At 48.8% G+C, this 18,604-nt stretch overlaps 2 protein-coding genes and 1 pseudogene across 2 annotated transcripts; 2 read left to right on the forward strand and 1 right to left on the reverse strand.

Annotated features, from left to right (window-relative positions):
• Nucleotides 1-6,082: 6,082 nt before the first annotated feature.
• Nucleotides 6,083-7,018, forward strand: LOC134154825 (olfactory receptor 14C36-like). The gene has a single exon (XM_062601475.1). It carries the CDS (start codon nt 6,083-6,085, stop codon nt 7,016-7,018), a length of 936 nt encoding a protein of 311 aa, XP_062457459.1.
• A 1,628-nt stretch (nt 7,019-8,646) lies between these two features.
• Nucleotides 8,647-10,738, reverse strand: LOC134154852 (guanylate-binding protein 1-like; annotated as a pseudogene).
• A 1,221-nt stretch (nt 10,739-11,959) lies between these two features.
• On the forward strand, nt 11,960-12,928 carry LOC134154826 (olfactory receptor 12D2-like). Its single transcript, XM_062601476.1, has one exon. The coding sequence runs from the start codon at nt 11,960-11,962 to the stop codon at nt 12,926-12,928; it is 969 nt and encodes a 322-aa protein (XP_062457460.1).
• Nucleotides 12,929-18,604: the final 5,676 nt, after the last annotated feature.

An 18,604-nucleotide genomic window follows, 5' to 3' on the forward strand; every position in this document is an offset into this window, starting at 1 on the left:
ACCAGTCCTTTTATTTGTTGTTAGTACAAGGTCCAGCAGCACACTTCTCATTGTCTCCTCCACCACCTACTGCCAGCAGAGTAGGTTTCCCCTTGTGGCAGAGAGCTACCAAGTGGTTTCACTTGCTAACTGTAACTACTTACACGGAGCTTTAAGTAGGATAATGAAATACCTACCATGCCAGCCATCACTCGTACTAAAAAGTTAAAAAAAAGAAAGACTACATGTATTGGGGGCAGCAAAGAATGTCAGTAGAAATGTATTGCATTGACTGGAGGCACTGGAAGAAGAGTGACTGGTGTGCCAATAATAAAAGGTGTTCAGAAAAGAGGAAAGGAGAATGAGAGTGAGAGAGGATCTACCCGACTAGCCCATTAGATGCAGGTTGTGAGTGTAGCCAGCTTACACAGAGCTTTGGGCAAGGACTCCAGTACTGGAGTGGCAGCCCTAGCACCAGCTGGAAAGCTCAGTGTATTTTGGCAAATCCTGCTGGATTCAGTTGAAAAAGTCCCAGATGCCCCTGCAAGAGAGTTCAAGGCCACTACTGAGCTCAGGACAGGACAGGCTTGCAGGACAGGACTGCCCTTGACCTTTCCAGTGGGGCGATCTCACAGGAGCATTTCATAGGGGTTGACACATAGGGCAGTGTGAGAGGAAGGAGTTCTGGCTGGCTGCATTGGCTCCTCTGTCCGCGTGCCCAGGTGGTTGCACTCCAGTGCTTGGCCACTTTCCACTAAGAACTGGCTTGAAAGCCTCAAGCAGAGACTCCCCTTGCAGAGGTCCCCAACACACGAGGGTCGTCATGGAGCAGCTCCACATGAGCACCCCGACAGTGCTCACACTGGAGCTTCCTAGCAGAGATGAATGGTGTTTTGTACAGAAAGATTTATCCGTTACATTCATGCAAATAACTGTGGGATAGCACATGGGGGTTTAAACACATCTCCCTTCATCCTGCCTGAAGAGAAACCCACTGCAAGGCAGAGGCTGGTCACTCCAGCTCGGAGCAGGCACCAACCATCTTTATTTTGCATTTGTCGGTGAAATTTAGCACAAAGAAATGCGCCTCCTCCCTTTCTAATGCCTTCATTGCTGCAAAAGGGGACCAGTGGGAGCTCCCATGCAGAAACACATCCTCTCCATCCTTGGGACGCAATTCCCACTGCTGCAGCTGGACATCTATGGCACAGCTGTGAGAGAGAGCTGCCTTGGGAGCAGGGAATGAGATGCACTCCCTGTTTCTGCGGCTGTCCTTTCCATGCCTCTCCAAAGCTCCCAGGTAGCTCATTGCTGATTTCCAGCCCCATCAAGGAAAGTTTCATCCTAATTTTGAAATTTGAAATTCAGCATAGTTATTGTGGGAATCCAGGGGGACATCTGGCTAAACAAGCTGCCTTGTCCTTGAATGGTGACAAACAGGTCCTAAAGCATGTGACTGCATTCTGAAATTCAAAGAATGAATTATCTAGCCAGGGAAAACAGGGGAGGTGGAAGTTTCCTCATGAAACGTGGGACCCAGAGGGGCAGCCAGTGTCTGACATGGTAGCAGGCTCCCCCGTGTCTTGGACTCTGAGAGGAATCAGTAAAAGATTCTCTGTCCTCTAGTTGCTCCTGCCTCATGCTCCTCACCAAGCCCATTCCTGCAGCACAAGAGACCTCACAACCTGCAGCCCAGCCCTCACACCTTCACCAGCTGTTCCCTCTGCTCTGCCTCTCCCCTTTCCTCTCAGCACCATGCCCTTTCAGTCCAACACCCCACAAGCCCTGCCCTTCCTCTGCCTCCCAGCTCCCACAGCCCTTGCAGCGAGGTTTAAAAGATGGCTGGAGCGTTAGGGGCCGAGTAGGAGCATCTTCAGGCTTATGCTTCAGGCAGGCACATAGGGTTTGGGCTTTGTGCTTAGTGGAATCAAGGAAAACTTTTGGGTGCTGGCTCAATGCTGGGCTTGGCATTTGCGATCAATGTTTGCGGTGGGGGTTAGACTTTGGGCAGAGTGCTCTGGCTTTATGTGGGAGGGAGGCCTCGAGCCCGCTTTCTCCCTTCTAGGCAAGGGATGAGGGCCAGCAATTACCTTCAGGCACAGGCTCAGGGTTAGGGGAAGGGACAGAGAGGGCAGCTTCAACATAGCTCTTTGGATTTGGCCTCAGTGAGTGGAGGGAGGAGAGAAGCAAGGTGGAAGAATATGGCTTCAGGTTAGTGCTTCGGTTTGGGGGAGAGACTGCCCACAGGGGCTCTCGCAGCTCCCAGTTGCAACTTACCTCCCCAAAACATGTCCTCTCTCTTGGCCAGCATCTGGGAGCCCTTCCTGTCCTTGCACGCTTGCCTCCAGCTCCGGCATGTTTGGCTGAGGGAACACAGAGCACCTCCTCATAAGCACTCGAGTGATCATCCTCCTACCTGTCTCTGCCTCTGCCCTCCCATAACCTCTTGGTCCTCTGTTAACTACCCACAAAGGTTCTGCTGAAGACCTCACAATGCCTGCCTTATGCTCCTCACCAAGCACATTCCTGCAGCACAAGTGACTTCACAGCCTAAAGCAGCCCTCACACCTTCACCGGCAGCTCCCTCTTGGCTGCCTGTAGCCTCTCCTCCCCTCTCCACACTCTTTCAGTCCAACTGGTGCAGAGAGGCCATCAGCTTTTTTGTTGGGACACTATCTGTAGTCTCAGAGCCTTTCTCTCAGGCCATAGGAGCAAGTGAAGACTTTTGTAAGTTTTCCCGTGAAGTGAAGGCTTACTATTTTGATTGCCTGCTACAGGGAAAAAGAAGGAATACTTCATTTTTTTAAATATATTCTGTATAGCAGAAGAGATTGACCGCAGGGAAAGTGACAAACTTGTGCTCTAGTTCCAAACCACTGCATTACCTGCATCGGCTAGTGTAAGGATGATTGTTGAATCCTCTGCTTGAGGAAAACTTGCCACTTTCAGGTGGTTTATGCTGTGGGCTCTCCTAGAAGCATTAGTACCGCCCCACGGCGGCAGCTGGCAGAGCAAACGACAGGTATAAAAGTACACAAAGTGAATGACAACAGAACCCTCCTCCTTTCAGGTTACACTTAAAAAATCACAACATGTATCTTGAACTGTCTTTGCATCTCAGCTTTGAAATCATAGGCAAGGGATATGCCAAGTAGGGAAAGTGCATCCTTCTTGCCAAGGACTGGGTTCACAGCACTCATTTTTCAAGCGATCCAGGGATATGGGGGTTAGAGGAGAACAGAGGCCAAGGACCCCCTCTCTAAGTGACTGAACAAACAGGCAGTGCCACTTGCCAGAGGAAAAGCGGGCAGTTATCCAGTGTTAGCACTGTCTCTGTCTTCACAGTCCTCCATGTAGCCAGAAGCTCCTTACTTTTGCTTTGCTGTAGCTCTTTGCTCAGCTAGTTGCAAAGGCAGTTGAATGACCACAGCCTGCTGCCTCTGTGTAACGGCTTCAGCACTGCACTGAGCTCTTCTGGTGCCTGGATGTCATATTGCCCAGGGCACGAGCAAATTCCCCAGACATGGGGTAGGAAGCCCCAGGAAAGCATTGTGGTCTGTTTTTTGGTCTGCAACACAAGGTTTCAGGAATCAATTAGAAGATCAGCAGCCATCCCTCCAGCCATTCCTCCAGCCAACTCTTCCTTGAGATCCCTGGGAGGGCTGAGACTCGGGAAAAGAGTCATATCTGATGAGCTGGAGAGAGGACAGGAACAAGAGCTAGTTCTACATAACATCTGTATTACAAGTGCCTCTGGCTTTACATTCTGCACTTTGGGAACAAGAGCTTGCCTTTTTTCATAGATAATATGTCTTCTTTTTCTCATATCAGTTTTGTTTCTACAATGTTTCAGAAAAACAGGAAAGAGAAAATTGTCTCGAGGTTTCTTTTACCTAGAGGAAAAAAGCTTAGCTGATAGATAGACGATCTTGTAGAGTAAAATTAGCTATGGCTGTAACATGCACAAATGCAGCAGACGTACTTATGACCCTCTCTCTTCTTAAAAAAAAATATACTCATTTGATGTAGATGGTATAAATATATCCTTCAGTGGTGTTTATTCAAAAAACATTTCTATTCTATTCTAACTCTACTGAGGAACTAGAACAGCTCAGAAGCTGATTTCTGGACATAAGATAAGTCTTAGGAGCCTTGAATACCTGAGGTCAGATCTGGAATACCCCAATATTGCCCATGAATAATGCTTGACTCCATCAGGTATCTTGCCTACAGCTTACATACACCTTTTTCTCTGTAAGGCAGAAATGGCCACCTGCAGCTTAAATGCATTTGGTGGCATGACTCTGTGTTGGGAGTAATCTCTTGTTGAATCTAGGTAAAGGAAAGAGAAAAGAAAAAGGCAAAGACAAAGCCAAAGACAATGACAATGACAAAGAAAAAGGGAAAGACAAAGACAAAGAAAAAGAAAAGGAAAAAGGAAAAAGGGAAAGGGAAAGAAAAAGAAAAAGGGAAACAAAAAGGGAAACAAAAAGGGAAACAAAAAGGAAAAGAAAAGGGGAAAGAAAGGAAGAGGAAGAAAAAGGGAAAGAAAGAAAGAGGAAGAGAAAGAAAGAAAGAGAAAGAGAAAGAGAAAGAGAAAGAGAAAGAGAAAGAGAAAGAGAAAGAGAAAGAAAGAGAAAGGGAAAGGGAAAAGGAAAGGGAAAGGGAAAGGGAAAGGGAAAGGGAAAAAGAGAAAAAGAAAGAGAAAGAGAAAGAGAAAGGAAAAAAGGAAGGGAAGGGAAGGGAAGGGAAGGGAAGGCAAGGCAAGGCAAGGCAAGGCAAGGCAAGGCAAGGCAAGGCAAGATTACAGAAGTTGAATGGCATTGTGCTGATTAAGGTGCCGTGAATAGTATCATCTGGCTAACATCAGGTGAAAACGCTAGGAGCTCCTGTCCTAGCAAGTGGCCAGAGAACATGAATTTGTCTCACAGTCTGAAGAGACAGTCACCTGCATGGCAGGGCAGGCAGTCCTTGTGTTTAGAGCAGTTTTGGAGGGACACAGGCATTTCCCTAGCCGCACCTTTTCACCCTCCCCTTTGGACCAGAAAAATCCTGTCCAGCTGCTGCCACCAAATGGTCTGCCTTTCACGCTACAGGTCCTGCAACATTACCAGATGTGGTCAGATCTAAGCGGGACCTTTGTGTTCCCAGGCACACTCAGCATCTCTTTTGTTTTTGAACTGGACTCTGTTCTCTGACCAGTCCAAGCTCTTTTTCAGAGTCACGTCTGAGTGCAGTCTTCCCCTAGCTGAGAGAGGTGGCAAGCATAGGCAGCTGGGAATGAGCAGACCAGCTCTCCTGGGTCGGCAGGAGCTTTTCTGCCTCTAGTGATTCACTAGTGTTCACACGGAGAGCAAGGGAAAAGTCAAGGATTTCTCCCATTGAGAACATCACATGATGTGGGCACCTGAAAATTAAATAAATGTACAGCTAGACTCATCTGCTCTGCCTCATTTCCTGGAGAACAGCATGTGAAAGTGCTGAACCTTCACCTATGGAAGAATGTGTACATCAGAGCTTGTCACACTCTGTTATCCATATAGTCTGGAAAAATAGCACGCATGGTAAATTGATGTGAGGTCAGGGACAAAGCCCTCTACAATGGGTTGGGTCACTCCCGTCTTTCATTGCTTTGAGAGGAGGCTGGTGGTGACTGATTCCAACACAGACAAATCTGCCCAAGAGGGGAAAGTAGGCAATGAACCAGTCCTCTTTCCTCTGAGAAGCAGCTGGCCATGGTGCTTATTTCATCTTTCATGGTAGTAAATGAGATAATATATCCACTGGGTCACTGGATTAACTCACCTTCACTCAACTCAGGGCATCCATCTCCTGGAGCTGTCACCTCCACGTGCCCACTGCTGTAGAGCAGGACTAACTCCTCTGCTGCTCGTGGGCAGAAGGCACTGATCCTTATAGTGCACTCAGCCAGTGCAAACTGGAGTTCAAGGTAGGAAACTGCCAAAAGGTGCTCAAGAGGCATAAAGAGGCCATGCGGAGGGCTTCTGTATGAAATGGAATGTGTTTTGCTCATGGAAGTCCATGTAATTTCTTGGTGCCTTTTTTTCCTTTGACAGTCCTCACTGACCAGAGGGAGGAAATAATGTCCAACAGCAGCTTCCTCACTGAGTTCCTTCTCCTGACATTCGCAGACAAACGGGAGCTGCAGCTATTGCACTTCTCGCTGTTCCTGGGTGTCTGCCTGGCTGCCCTCCCGGGCAACGTGCTCATCATCACAGCCGTAGCCTGCGACCACCGCCTCCACACCCCCATGTACTTCTTCCTTCTCAATTTGTCCATCCTGGACTTTGGTTCCATCTCCACCACAGTCCCCAGATCCATGGCCAGTTCCCTGTGGAACACAAGGGCCATTTCCTTCTCAGGATGTGCTACCCAGGTCTTTCTATTTCTTTTCTTCATTTCTTCAGAATATCATCTTCTCACTGTCATGGCCTATGACCGCTACATTGCTATCTGCAGACCCCTGCACTATGGGACACTCATGGGCAGCAGAACTTGTGTCAAAATGGCAGCAGCTGCCTGGGGCAGTGGTTTTCTCAATGCAGTGCTGCACACTGGAAACACATTTTCAATTCCACTCTGCCAAGGCAATGTTGTGGAGCAGTTTTTCTGTGAAATTCCCCAGCTCCTCAGGCTCTCCTGCTCTGACTCCTACTTCAGGAAAGCCGGGGTTACCGTGGTTAGCTTTTGTGTAGCTTGTGGGTGTTTCGTGTTCATCGTGCTGTCCTACGTGCAGATCTTCAGGGTCGTGCTGAGGATCCCCTCTGAGCAGGGCTGGCACAAAGCCTTTTCCATGTGCCTCCAGCACCTCACTGTGGTCTCCCTGTTTGTCATCACTGCAGTGTTTGCCTACCTAAAGCCCCCATGCATCTCCTCCCCAGCTCTGGAGCTAGTGGTGGCTGTTCTGTACTCATTGGTGCCTCCAACAGTGAACCCTGTCATCTACAGCATGAGGAACAAAGAGATCAAAGAGGCACTGATGAAATTGGTTCAACGTATAGTATTTTACCAGTCATAGGCTGCCTTCTGTCTTCGTGAGCGATTCCCAGTTTCTCGTAGGCTGGCTTACGAGGTGTGGGCCCAGTGAGGAATGGGGCAGGGGACATGGTAACAAAGGGCATGGAAAAGGCAAAGGTTTACAGTGCCTTCTTTGCCTCAGTCTTTCCTGATAAGACATGGCTTCAGGAGTCTCAGGTCCCTGAGACCCATGGGAATATGAGCAGTGAAGATTTACTGTTGGTGGAGGGGGATCAGACTAGAGAAGATCTGAACAAATTGAAGTTATGGGACCTGATGAGATGCATCCATGAATGCTGAGGAAGCTGACAGACATCCTTGCTAGGCCACTCTCCATCATCTCTGAAAGGTCCTGGCAGTCAGGGCAGGTCCTGGAAAAAGCAAATGTCTCTCTGACATTCAAGGATGAGGATCAGGGGAGCTATAGGCTAGTCAGCTTCTCCTCGATCCCTGGGAAGGTGATGGAGCAAATCTTCCTGGAAGCTATTTGCAAACACATGAAGCACAAGAAGGTGATCAGGAGTAGTCAGCCTGCATTCACCAAGCGGAAATCATGCTTAACCAGCCTGATGATAGCCTTCTATTATGGAATGACTGGCTGTGTAGAGGAGGGGAGAGCAGTGGATGCTGCCTACCTTGACTTCAGCAAGACTTTCAACACTGTCTTCCATACTATCCTACCTGGGGTTTGGCAAGGAGCTGTTGGAGACCTTCTTTCTTCCCTCTGCCCTGTTCTGCTCTTTTGTCAGCCCATGGGCACCTCCACAGTCCCTCTGCACTGGGTAAAGATGAGTCTCCATGTGCCATCCTCTGACCCCAGGTAGGAACAAGCAGTGCCTATCTCTGCTCGGTCTAATGTAGGTGCTCAGAGCAGGCCAGAGGAACAGAAGAAGAAGGTGCAACAGGCACAATGGCACAAGTAGCATCAAGAGAAATTTCAGCTGGGTATTAGGAAAAAACTGTCACCATGAGAGTGGAGCAGTAGGGGTGCAAGGGCCCAGAGATTTTCAGACCTTGCCTGGACAAAGTACTGGCCAATGTAATCTACCTGGGAAGTTAGCCATGCTCAGAGCAGAGGTTTGAGTATAGATCTCCAGATGTCCCTCCTGACCCAGATCCTCTAGGATAGGTAAGAGGTCTCCGGGCATGATAGTATACTCCCATGGGGCTGAGATCTTTCTAGCAGTTTGTCACTAGTAGATGAGGAGGTCTCTGTCACTCTCTAGTTCCCATGAAGCGAGACTCAGTCACATGCTGGTCCCCATGCCATCCTTCAAGGGGTGCCTTTCCTGAGGAATGAAGGTGCCCTGAAGACCGTCCTCAGCTCCGATCAGCTGGGAGTGGTGAAGCACAGTGGCTCAGACTGCAAGAGCAGCAAGGGACAGAGCAGCAAGAATGGGTACAGTGAGGGGAAATGGAAGAGAAGTGGCTCTAAATGAAGAAGCAAGTATAGCAGCCGCTGGAAAAGCTCTTCCATTTCCCACCTGCGTCATCTGACCATGTATTTGAGCCTTCCTCAGGCACAGTCCCAAGAGCAACTAGCCAGCTCTGACCTTCTGGACCTTGGCACTCACAGCTCCCCATTACTACTGTGTTGCCACCATGGATGGTCTTGGGTGTAAACTTCTCCTAGATGTGGCTGCATAATTTCACCATCTGCTCCTGGAATTCAGGCTCAATCTCACTGTCATGATGCTCCTCCAAGTGTGGCAGGTCCCTCTTGGTGGCCAGCTGGTCAAAACCAAAGCACTTCTGGTGTGGGGAGAACTGGTGAATGCATTCCTGGGAATGGTTATAGAACCAGGTTTCCTGGCTGCTACCTGTGGAGGCAGGCTAGGGAGCAAGCTCACAGGGCTTAGGCTTTTGTTGTCTTACGCTGAAATGCAGCTGTCCAGAGCTGGACACATCCTGCCCTTCCTGAAGCACAGCACCGAGCACAGCGCCATTCCTCTACCGGGCTTTAATTTCAGCACATTCTCTAGGTACTTGTCTTCTGAGATTTCCTTCCCATCCACCTTCAGTTACAATGTGAAGTCCTGCACAGCCCAGAGAAAGGATAGGGAGAACTAGAAAACTTTGTCTGACTCCTCCAGCTCATCTCCACTCCCCCTAGGAGTTGCTTTCACCTTTACATTCTCCATCAGCTTTGTCACATAGCTGGGGAGCTGGCTAAGGAAATAGAGACCCTGGATCCTCAAGCCAGCGCACTCTACCCTTTCCACCCATCAGCATTTAATAAGGAGAAGTGGAGATTCTGCAGGGACAGAGAACAGCCTGAAGTCACCAGCAGGAGCAGGGCTGAAACCCTCAGCCTGAGGTGTGGGGCACAGGATTCCTGAGGTCCTGTGTCACTGTGCCCCACCAGGAGGCTCTGATCTCCCCAAAGAAAGCAGCCATCTGAGGACCTGGAATGTGCAAACCCCTAAGCTAACGCTTAGAGAGAGGCAGTCTCTCTGGTGCTGCTGCCCTGCTGAGGATACTGCAGCTGGCCCATGGCCTGCTGGTTGATGGTGCCCTTGCTGTTATAGACCAGAGCACTGGACAGCAATATGGCTAGCTCAAAGATCCATGCATTGCTCTGGAACAAGCCTGGCTCATACCAAGAAACTCTGTGCAAGACCCCTAAGAGTGAGTAAAGCTCTAAATTCCCAGGCCTTAAATGTCCAACCATGGGCCATGGCAGGGACAGCTTTTTGGAGAGATTCACACACGTAATATCACCACGTCTTCCTATAGCCACCTTGTCCTCAACCCTTAACTCTCAGAGTCCCACAGGCTTCTGATTACTAGAAAGTGTTGAGGAATCTGGCAACTTGTCAACCTCAGGAGTCTTCTAGCTCCTCTGGCTGTCAGCACCACAGAGACAGCTCCAGTTCAAAAGGCACTGCAAGCCTGCAAGGCACTAGATTTCAAAAGGCCCACCAGCCTAACGGCTGCTGAGTAATCACAGATCCAGAATGAGAGGGAGCGTGGCTGTGAAGACATGATGTCTCACCAACCAGCATGGCCCCAGCCACAGACTTCCTCCAGTACCCTGCAGACAGCCAGGATCCCAGGCAGAATGAGGGCTCTGACAGTCAAAGGCAAACGTTAAGGATGCCAGGCAGGACTTCATGCACCAGAAGACTTTATCCACATAGTTCTACACTGGCCTCCTGCCCCACAGGTTGTCTCTTCCTGGCACATGAGGGAAGGCAGTGAGAACACCTTGAGTCCTGCCACATGGCTGGGCCCTTGAGAGCTTCCACAAAGAGTTTTGTCAACACAAAAGGAAGTCTCTGCTTCTTCCACACTTTCCCCATGTCACTCAGCCCTTCAGTGTCTGGCAGCACCACAGTGTGTCCAGGCCAGCACGGGTGAGGAGCACAGCACATCCAGATAGCTTTGATGTAGGACTGCATGGCGAAGACCAGAGAGAAACCTGTGGAGAGGACACAAGGGGCTCAGTAGTGTTAGATAGAGAGCAGGAAAACCAAGGCATCTTGGCTGCCAGGGGCTGGTACCTGGGCAGCTCACCACCTCTCCCATCCTCTCACAACCCTGCCTGGTCATGAGGTGGGACCTGCCAGCTCAGTACAGCCCTGTGATGGCCACCACCACCACAGGCTGTGTGAACTATGACAACACCTACATGCAGGGTCTTCTGCTGCACCACCAGCCCCCACCTCTGCATGTTCTCAATCAGGCAGATGGGCACTTTGATGTGGATTTCAGGTGCCATTGCTCACAGCAAATAGAGCTTGCACAGAGGACAGTGAGACAGATATTTGGAGCCCTTGAAAATTATCATAGTTTGTTCAATCTCCATCTTCAGAAGTTAAAAGAAAAGCGAGAGTTTTAAGATTTTTGTGGACTATAAAGGGAGCAAAAGATGTTAAGTCAGAGGCAAAGTTCAGCTGTTTAGTTGTAGCAGATCAAATGAAGCTATGATACATATTCAATGTACTATGCTTGGAAACTACAAAAACATATAAAACCCTTCTTGGCAAATTCCCCATTGGTCTCCCTGAGAATTACATGCTATAACGTTGCGTATTTCAATAAATGGCTTTTGATTCTACAACTTTCTCCTGCTTGTGAGAGCTTGCCGTACAAATAATCAGCAATCAGTTCAACTCCCCATGAGTTGAACCCACAAGCGTCATGAGCTTTCTGCGTCCCTGAAATGCTATGCCTTGATGTTTTCTGAAATGAAGTCCCATAAGGCTCAGAGGCTTGATCCCAAGAGAAGTTACCAGAGAGAGAGAAATTTTCCTTTACTGGAAAGAAATGTGATTGTTTCAGTGAAAGGGAGTACTATATAAAGGTTTCCTGACACCACTGAACAGTCTGCATTAATTTTCTTTGAGAGTGGTATGTTATATGATCTACTAAACTACAATAATACTTCAGCTTTGGGAAAGATTCAGTATATTCAGCTAGGATTTGGAATGAAGAAAATGATTAGAAAACCTTTTCTGAATTAGAAAAAAAAAGAAGAAAACATAGGATTTCAGAATGATCGTTGCTTAAAAATTAGGTAACCAGCCAGCTGTCCTTCCTTCCTTCATCCTTCCTTCCTCCCTTCGTTCCTCACTTCCTTTTTTTCCTAGCTTCCTCCCTCCCTCCCTTCCTTCTTCCCTCCCTCCCTCATAATTTTCTTTCCTCATTATTCTCAAATACGCCGTTCCTTTCAGTGAGCTGGCACACAGGTGGCAGTTTTGACACTGGTACTGACCATCTGGGTTACCACATTTTCTATTATTTGTTGAAACAGCTGGGGTGGAAAATCAAGGAATTCTTTCGAGTCACTTTTCCAGACTCAGTAGCTGATCTCTTCCATTCCTGAGGCAGCATCAGCTGATGATACACCTTACGGAAGAGGACTCTGGGAAAAGGAAATAACAGCTCAGGACAGAAGACAGCAAGTTACTGCCAAGTTATTTTCTCTTTCCCTGCAGGGATGGATAACCAGACAGAGGTGAGGAAGTTCATCCTCCTTGGCCTGAGCAATCTTCAAGGGCTACAACAATTCCTGTTCATGCTATTTTTACTGCTGTACCTGTCCAGCCTGCTGGGGAATACAGCAATCATGACTGTAGTGGTATGTGAACCCCGGCTCCATACCCCCATGTACTTTTTCCTCTGCAACCTCTCCTGCCAGGATATTTTCTACTCCACAGTAACCATACCCAAGATGCTGGCTGGCTTCCTCTCAGGGCACCAGAGCATTTCTTACACTGGCTGCCTAAGCCAGCTCCACTTCTTCCACTTCCTGGGAAGTAGTGAAGGTTTTCTTCTGGCTGTCATGGCCTATGACCGCTGTGTGGCCATCTGCAACCCCCTGCGCTACACCCTGATCATGAGTCCACGGGCCTGCCTGCTGCTGGCTGCAGCTACTTGGGCTGCTGGCTTCCTTCATGCTCTGATGCACACAGTCATGACCTCCCAGCTGCATTTCTGTGGCCCCAACCACATCCACCACTTCTTCTGTGACATCAAGCCTGTGGTGAGGCTGGCCTGCGATAGCAACCAGATTAACCTGAGCCTTCTCAACATCATCACTGGGAGTATTGTGATAGGCCCCTTTGTCTTCACACTCTCCTCTTACCTGTACATATTTTCCTTCCTCTGGATGAAAGTCCAGTCCAAGGAGGGAAGGAGGAAATCCTTCTCCACTTGTGTCTCCCATCTCACAGTAGTGGTCTTATTCTATGTCCCTGTTATTTTTAATTATGTGCCACCTTCCTCGGGAAGTTCACCCAGGCAGGACATGATAGCCACCCTCATGTATAATGTTGTCACATCGGTCCTCAATCCTTTGATCTACACCCTGAGGAATGTGGAGGTGAAATGTGCCCTAAAGAGAAGACTTTTCTCCAGACAGCTACTAGTGCAAAAAATGTTCTGCCTTGCAGCATGTGTGGGGTAGGAGGCAATGGGAAATGCAATCAGAGGCACTTTTGGCTCAAGAATGTGTTGTGCAGAAATCTGCTTTTCACTGCCAACAGCCTGGGTCCCTTCAGAAAAACCCTACATACTGGATATGGTCTTATGTCTCCTATCTTGGGCAATATCAGTGCATAAAGATGAATCTATGTTGGTGGAACTGCCATTCCTATTCATCCAGCTGGAAAAGAGAAGCGGCTCCAGAGAGTGATACTTCCAAAAAAACACCTTTATTACAGTGATTTACTCTCAAATGTCACTTGATTCTTTATTTTTCTTTCTTTCTTTTTTAAGGCAGCCAAATCCCACTTCCAGTCAGAGCTGTCAAGAGAAGCCAGGGAATGGTTCATCTTATCCTAAAGCCAACAGATAAGGAGGGATTTAGTTGTTTCTGTGGGATTCATTTGGCCATGTACAGAGATGTACGTTACGTCACTTGAAATACTCTGGGTATCTCAGCTGATATCTCTCTGCTGCTCCAGAAAGATTTAGATCCTGTGCCAGATCCACCAGCCCTGTATGGCTGTCAGATAGCCCAGGGCATCTGAGATGGTGCTAGACACTTATGTTTAGGCAACTGAATTCCACCTCCATCGCCTAGATCCACAGTGGTTGAAACTGATGTTTAGACATTTGTCTCAGAGGGAGGAATGTACGTTTGGAACCTCAAATGTAGGTGCCTTAATCTCAAATTGAATCTCTCCCTTAATCCCAAAATTATCTTCGCTGTGGTTCTAAGAGTACCCTCTGCAGGAGGGTGGTGTGACTTCTTTACTTCTACCTTCCTGCTTTCTCTTTCCTCGTTTACACTACTATATGTATCTACCTAAAATCTGCAGCTAGCTCCACATGTAGTTCTACTAGCCACTAGCCTCAGAGTAGCTCTTTGTTTGTTCATTTGATTTTTACTGTGAGGTATCTGCATTGATTAATGTAGTCATCTGCAACAGGAGCAAAGTGAGATCCATTTTTTTCTTAGGAAGTCAGTTGCAAGGGGTGGGGCAGGGTTGCCAAGAAGCAGCCTCCTGTCTTCTCCTATTTACTTCTGTTTTCTTATTGTTCAACCTTCACCAGTGTCTCTTTTTCATAAGAATACATTTTATGGAAAAGCAGATTACACTGTGCCTGGAGCGGCACAGTGCATCCTCTGCATCTAGTTTATATGTGGCTTGTTAACAGTTACAGAAGGAATGGGCCAAACACTGGACTAAACTGTTAGTTCATGTGTTTGAAGGTTAGTCACTGTAAATACAAAGAACAGAAGAACAGTGATGGCAGAGAAATGCCAGTTACCTGCTCAGTGCAAAGGAGCACCCTGACTTGGATATTCTTAAGGCCATCCAAGGAGAGCGAATTTCCCATTGTCCCTGGGGCCTTGGAGGGAGTGTTTCTTCCAAGGTGAGTCCACCTGAGGACTCTCCTTGAAAGCCTTGTGGACTGAAGCGGTTATTGCGTAAAGGGAGAGAGGGTTTATCGTGGGAAGCAGGACAAGAGCATTTGGGAACTGTGCAGAACTTTAAGGAGGCTTTGGGAATGTGTGAGACTTTAAGAGATCTTCAGGAGAAGGACCAAAGGTGGGGAAAGGGATCAGAGTGGACTGGAGAGAAAGAAGCTTGAGGGAAAAAGAGTTTAACTGGCCATGTATGAACAGGTCACTATGTTTGTCTAGCCATGCCCAGCACCTGATCAACCCTACCTAGCCAAACGAGTGAAAAGAACACCAGAGCAGTGTCCCACTTATTCTACAGAGTAAGCTTATTCTCCTCTAATGTCCTTTCAGAGAGGTCCATTCAGATCTTTCACGTGTCTTCTCAGTGCCAGACTAGAGTCAGTCTGAATAGGGTCTTCTTTCCCCACTGATTACATCAAGCCCACTCCCTCGGCTGCGGTTTTGCTGGATGGTAGATAGGGACAGGGAGAATCTTGTTCATCCGTTCATGAACAACACTGATTAGATGATGTGGCATGTGGCTATTTATTAAACACTTGTGTCCTTATATAGAGGTCCCTTTTCCAGGTTAAGGAGATCCAACAAGCCTAAGTTAGCTGGTGGTGATGACACGATTGTGAGAAAGTTTGCCCAATCAAGTATTTGTCCATTTATTTGGGTAAGCTGGCCCTCTGACAGCTTAGCCTCTGAAAACATGAGCAATGTTCAGGACTTAATTTTCTTCTGCAACTCTGGTCTTCACAGTCCAGTCCAAGGGTTTTTCCAATGACTATGATATTTCTCAGAGCTGACAGGTTGTATCATATTCAGCTTTGATACCACACAACGTCCACAGATCATAATCATTGGTTGTATACATATCCTCAGCAGCTTTTATAAAGAACCCATGACACTTCTCACCTTTCCTGAGAACCACCCCCTTGCTGCCCTCCAGGCACGTCCCTGCTTCTCAGAAAGTCTTTCCCCAGATGAGAGTGCCCACGCCGGCCGGCTGCTGCAGGTCCCCCTGCCCTGTACTCCCTGCAAGGCTCTGTGCAGGCACTGCTGCTCTGCAAACAGCCAATGTGGTGCCACACGGCTGCGGGGCGATTCCACAGCGCCCGTCCTTGTTAGAGCAAAAAGCAGACCCAAAAGGATAGTTAGCATGCCACTGGCAGTCCCTGCCTCCCATTTTATGCAGCTGTGGAAGGTGCTCAAAGGGACCAGGCAGCATTTCCGAGAGCACGAGGTATGTTATGGGGCTGCGCTGGATCCAGCCTATGACATTTCAAAGAGAGTACAAGGGATGACTCTCCGGTGTCTTTTTCCCTGAGCCTGCTGGGTCTCCACTGCCTCTCCTGGGATTGCGGAGCCTTCCTTTACCTATACATTTCCTGATTTTGCTTCACTCACCGCCCACTCCCACTATACTATGGTCCTGGAAATGCTCTGAGCTCCCCTGGCAGCTTATTACCTCTCCAGGCAGATGGTCATCAATCACTAGCCCCAACAGATATGTTACTGCCTCAGGAAGGTTACTCTGTGATCATTCAACACCTCTAAAGACTCAGGGCCCAAATAAGCAAACTCTGAATCTAAACTTAGTTCTCTAACAAGCTGCAATGAGACACTGATCGCGTCCACCTGAGTCCATGAAGAACCCAAGCAAAGCAACAAGCCCTTTGGGGATACCATTCCATCACAACTTTAATGACTCCAATTTTGGAAGAAGAGCCAAGTGTAAACTCACTGCATTCAGGAGATTGCTTTCTATTGTGGAGAGGCTATTAGAGAGGACAGATTTGTCCGAGAAAATGGAGCCTTCATGCCCTCACAGGTTGCATACTTCCACTGGGCAGTCAAGTGCTAAAACAGAAGAGACCTCCCGGTCTACAAAGAAGCACTGTCCCTACAACCTGTCTCTAGCTCCACCCTTGCAAAAACACTCGACCCTTCTGGGATGCCCCAGAACTTTGCCCTGCACCTCAAAACGCCTGCCTGATGCTCCTCACCAAGCACATTCCTGCAGCACAAGTAACCTCACAACGTGCAGCCCAGCCCTCACCCCTTTACCTGCACTTCCCTCCTGGATGCCTCTAGCCTCTCCTCTCAGCACCATGCCCTTTCAGTCCAACAACTCACAAGCCCTACCTTTCCTCTGCCTCCCAGATCCCACACCCCTTCCAGTGAGGCTTAAAGGTGGCTGGAGAGTTAGGGGCCAAGAGGGAGCATCTTTGGGCTTCAGCTTCAGGTATCCATGCAGGGTTTGGGCTCTGTGGTTAGTGGGAGCGAGCGAGCCTGCTTTCTCCCTTCTAGGCAAGGGATGAGGGCCAGCAATTACCTTCAGGCACAGGCTCAGGGTTAGGGGAAGGGACAGAGAGGGCAGCTTCAACATAGCTCTTTGGATTTGGCCTCAGTGAGTGGAGGGAGGAGAGAGGCAAGGTGGAAGGATATGGCTTCAGGTTAGTGCTTCGGTTTAGGGGAGAGACCGCCCACAGGGGCTCTCACAGCTCCCAGTCACAACTGCAGCACCATTCCCTCAAGGCTCCTTACCTCCCCAAAACATGTCCTCTCTCTTGGCCAGCATCTGGGAGCCCTTCCTGTCCTCACATGCCATCCTCCAGCTTCCGCATGCTCAACTGAAGAAACATAGAGCACCTCCTCATCAGCACCCAAGTGCTCTCCCTCCAGTCTACATCCCTCTCTGATCCCCCCACAACCTCTCTGACCCTCTGGCCTGCCTGTCACCCTTGCCATGAGCACCTCACAATGCCTGCCTGATGTTCCTCACCAAGCCCATTCCCGCAGCACAAGTAACCTCACAACCTAAATCAGCCCTCACACCTCCACCGGCAGCTCCCTCTTGTCTGCCTGTAGCCTCTCCTCCCCTCTCCATGCCTTTTCAGTCCAATCGGTGCAGAGAGCCAGTCAACATTTTTTGTTGGGACACTACCTGTACTCTCTAAGCCTTTCTCTCAGACCAGAGAAGCAATTGAAGCAAGCCTTGATTAACTCAGGTCAGAACTGGAATACCCCAATATTGCCCATGAATAATGCTTGACTCCATCAAGCATCCTGCATACAGCTTACATACACCTTTTTCTTTCTCTGTAAGGCAGAAATGGCCACCTCAAGGTTATATGAATTTACTGGCATGACTCTGTGTTGGGAGCAATCTCTTGTTGAATCTAGGTACAAATAGAAAAATGAGAGGAGAGGAGCGGAGAGGAGAGGAGAGGAGAGGAAAGGAGAGGAGAGGAGAGGAGAGAAGAGGAGAGGCGAGGCGAGGCGAGGCGAAGTGAGGCTGGGAGCTCCTGCCCTAGTAAGCTGCCAGAGAACATAAATTTGTCTCACAGTCTGAAGAGACACAGTCACCTGCATGGCATGGCATGCAGTCCTTGTGTTTAGAGCAGTTTTGGAGGGACACAGGCGTTTCCCTAGCCGCACCTTTTCACCCTCCCCTTTTGAGCAGAAGAATCCCGTCCAGCTGCTGCCACCAAACGGTCTGCCTTTCACACTACAGGCCCTGCAACATTCCCAGCTGTGGTCAGATCTAAGCGGGACCTTTGTGTTCCCAGGCACACTCAGCATCTCTTTTGTCGCCTTCTCCTGAGAATTGCTTGAACACCACACCAGGCCCAAAAGTGCAGGTATATGTGAAAATAACAGTAAATAACAGTTTCCTGGCTTCATTTCCTGTTTGATGTCAGGCAGGCAGAACATACCCAGCCATAGTATTTCATGTGTCCGGTCACCCAACACATTGGATATAATCAGAGAGAGATCTGGAGCAGTGCTGTTACTGTGAGAGCTGTACTGCGGGTGTGCTTGGTGCAGCCGGGGCTGTCAGGGCACCAGGTGACCTGCTCCTGGCATCCTCCAGACTGGGACTCCACTGAGACATGCTGTGGGGGAGAGGGGAGCTGTTGTTAGGACACAGGATGTCCCACTGTTACGCCAGGTCCTGTTAGAGAGGCACTGCAGGGACACACCTTCCCCCCGGGCACTGTGCCGGGTTTTGCAGGATGGAATTTTGGTGGAGAAAAGGAGGTGCGAGCACCCTGAAAAGTTGGGCCCAAGCTCAGAAAGAACGGTGCATAGGACAGAAAAATGGGTTGCGAATAGGGGATGGTGGTTCTTCTGACAGTAGATGTGTAGATGCCTGTGGATGGTGGTGATGCTGGTTTGCCTCAGGTATGTCTCAAGTCTCTGATCTAAAGGGGAAGCATC

The sequence above is a fragment of the Rhea pennata genome, unplaced genomic scaffold (genome assembly GCF_028389875.1).
Source record: "Rhea pennata isolate bPtePen1 unplaced genomic scaffold, bPtePen1.pri scaffold_46, whole genome shotgun sequence".
NCBI lineage: Eukaryota > Metazoa > Chordata > Aves > Rheiformes > Rheidae > Rhea > Rhea pennata.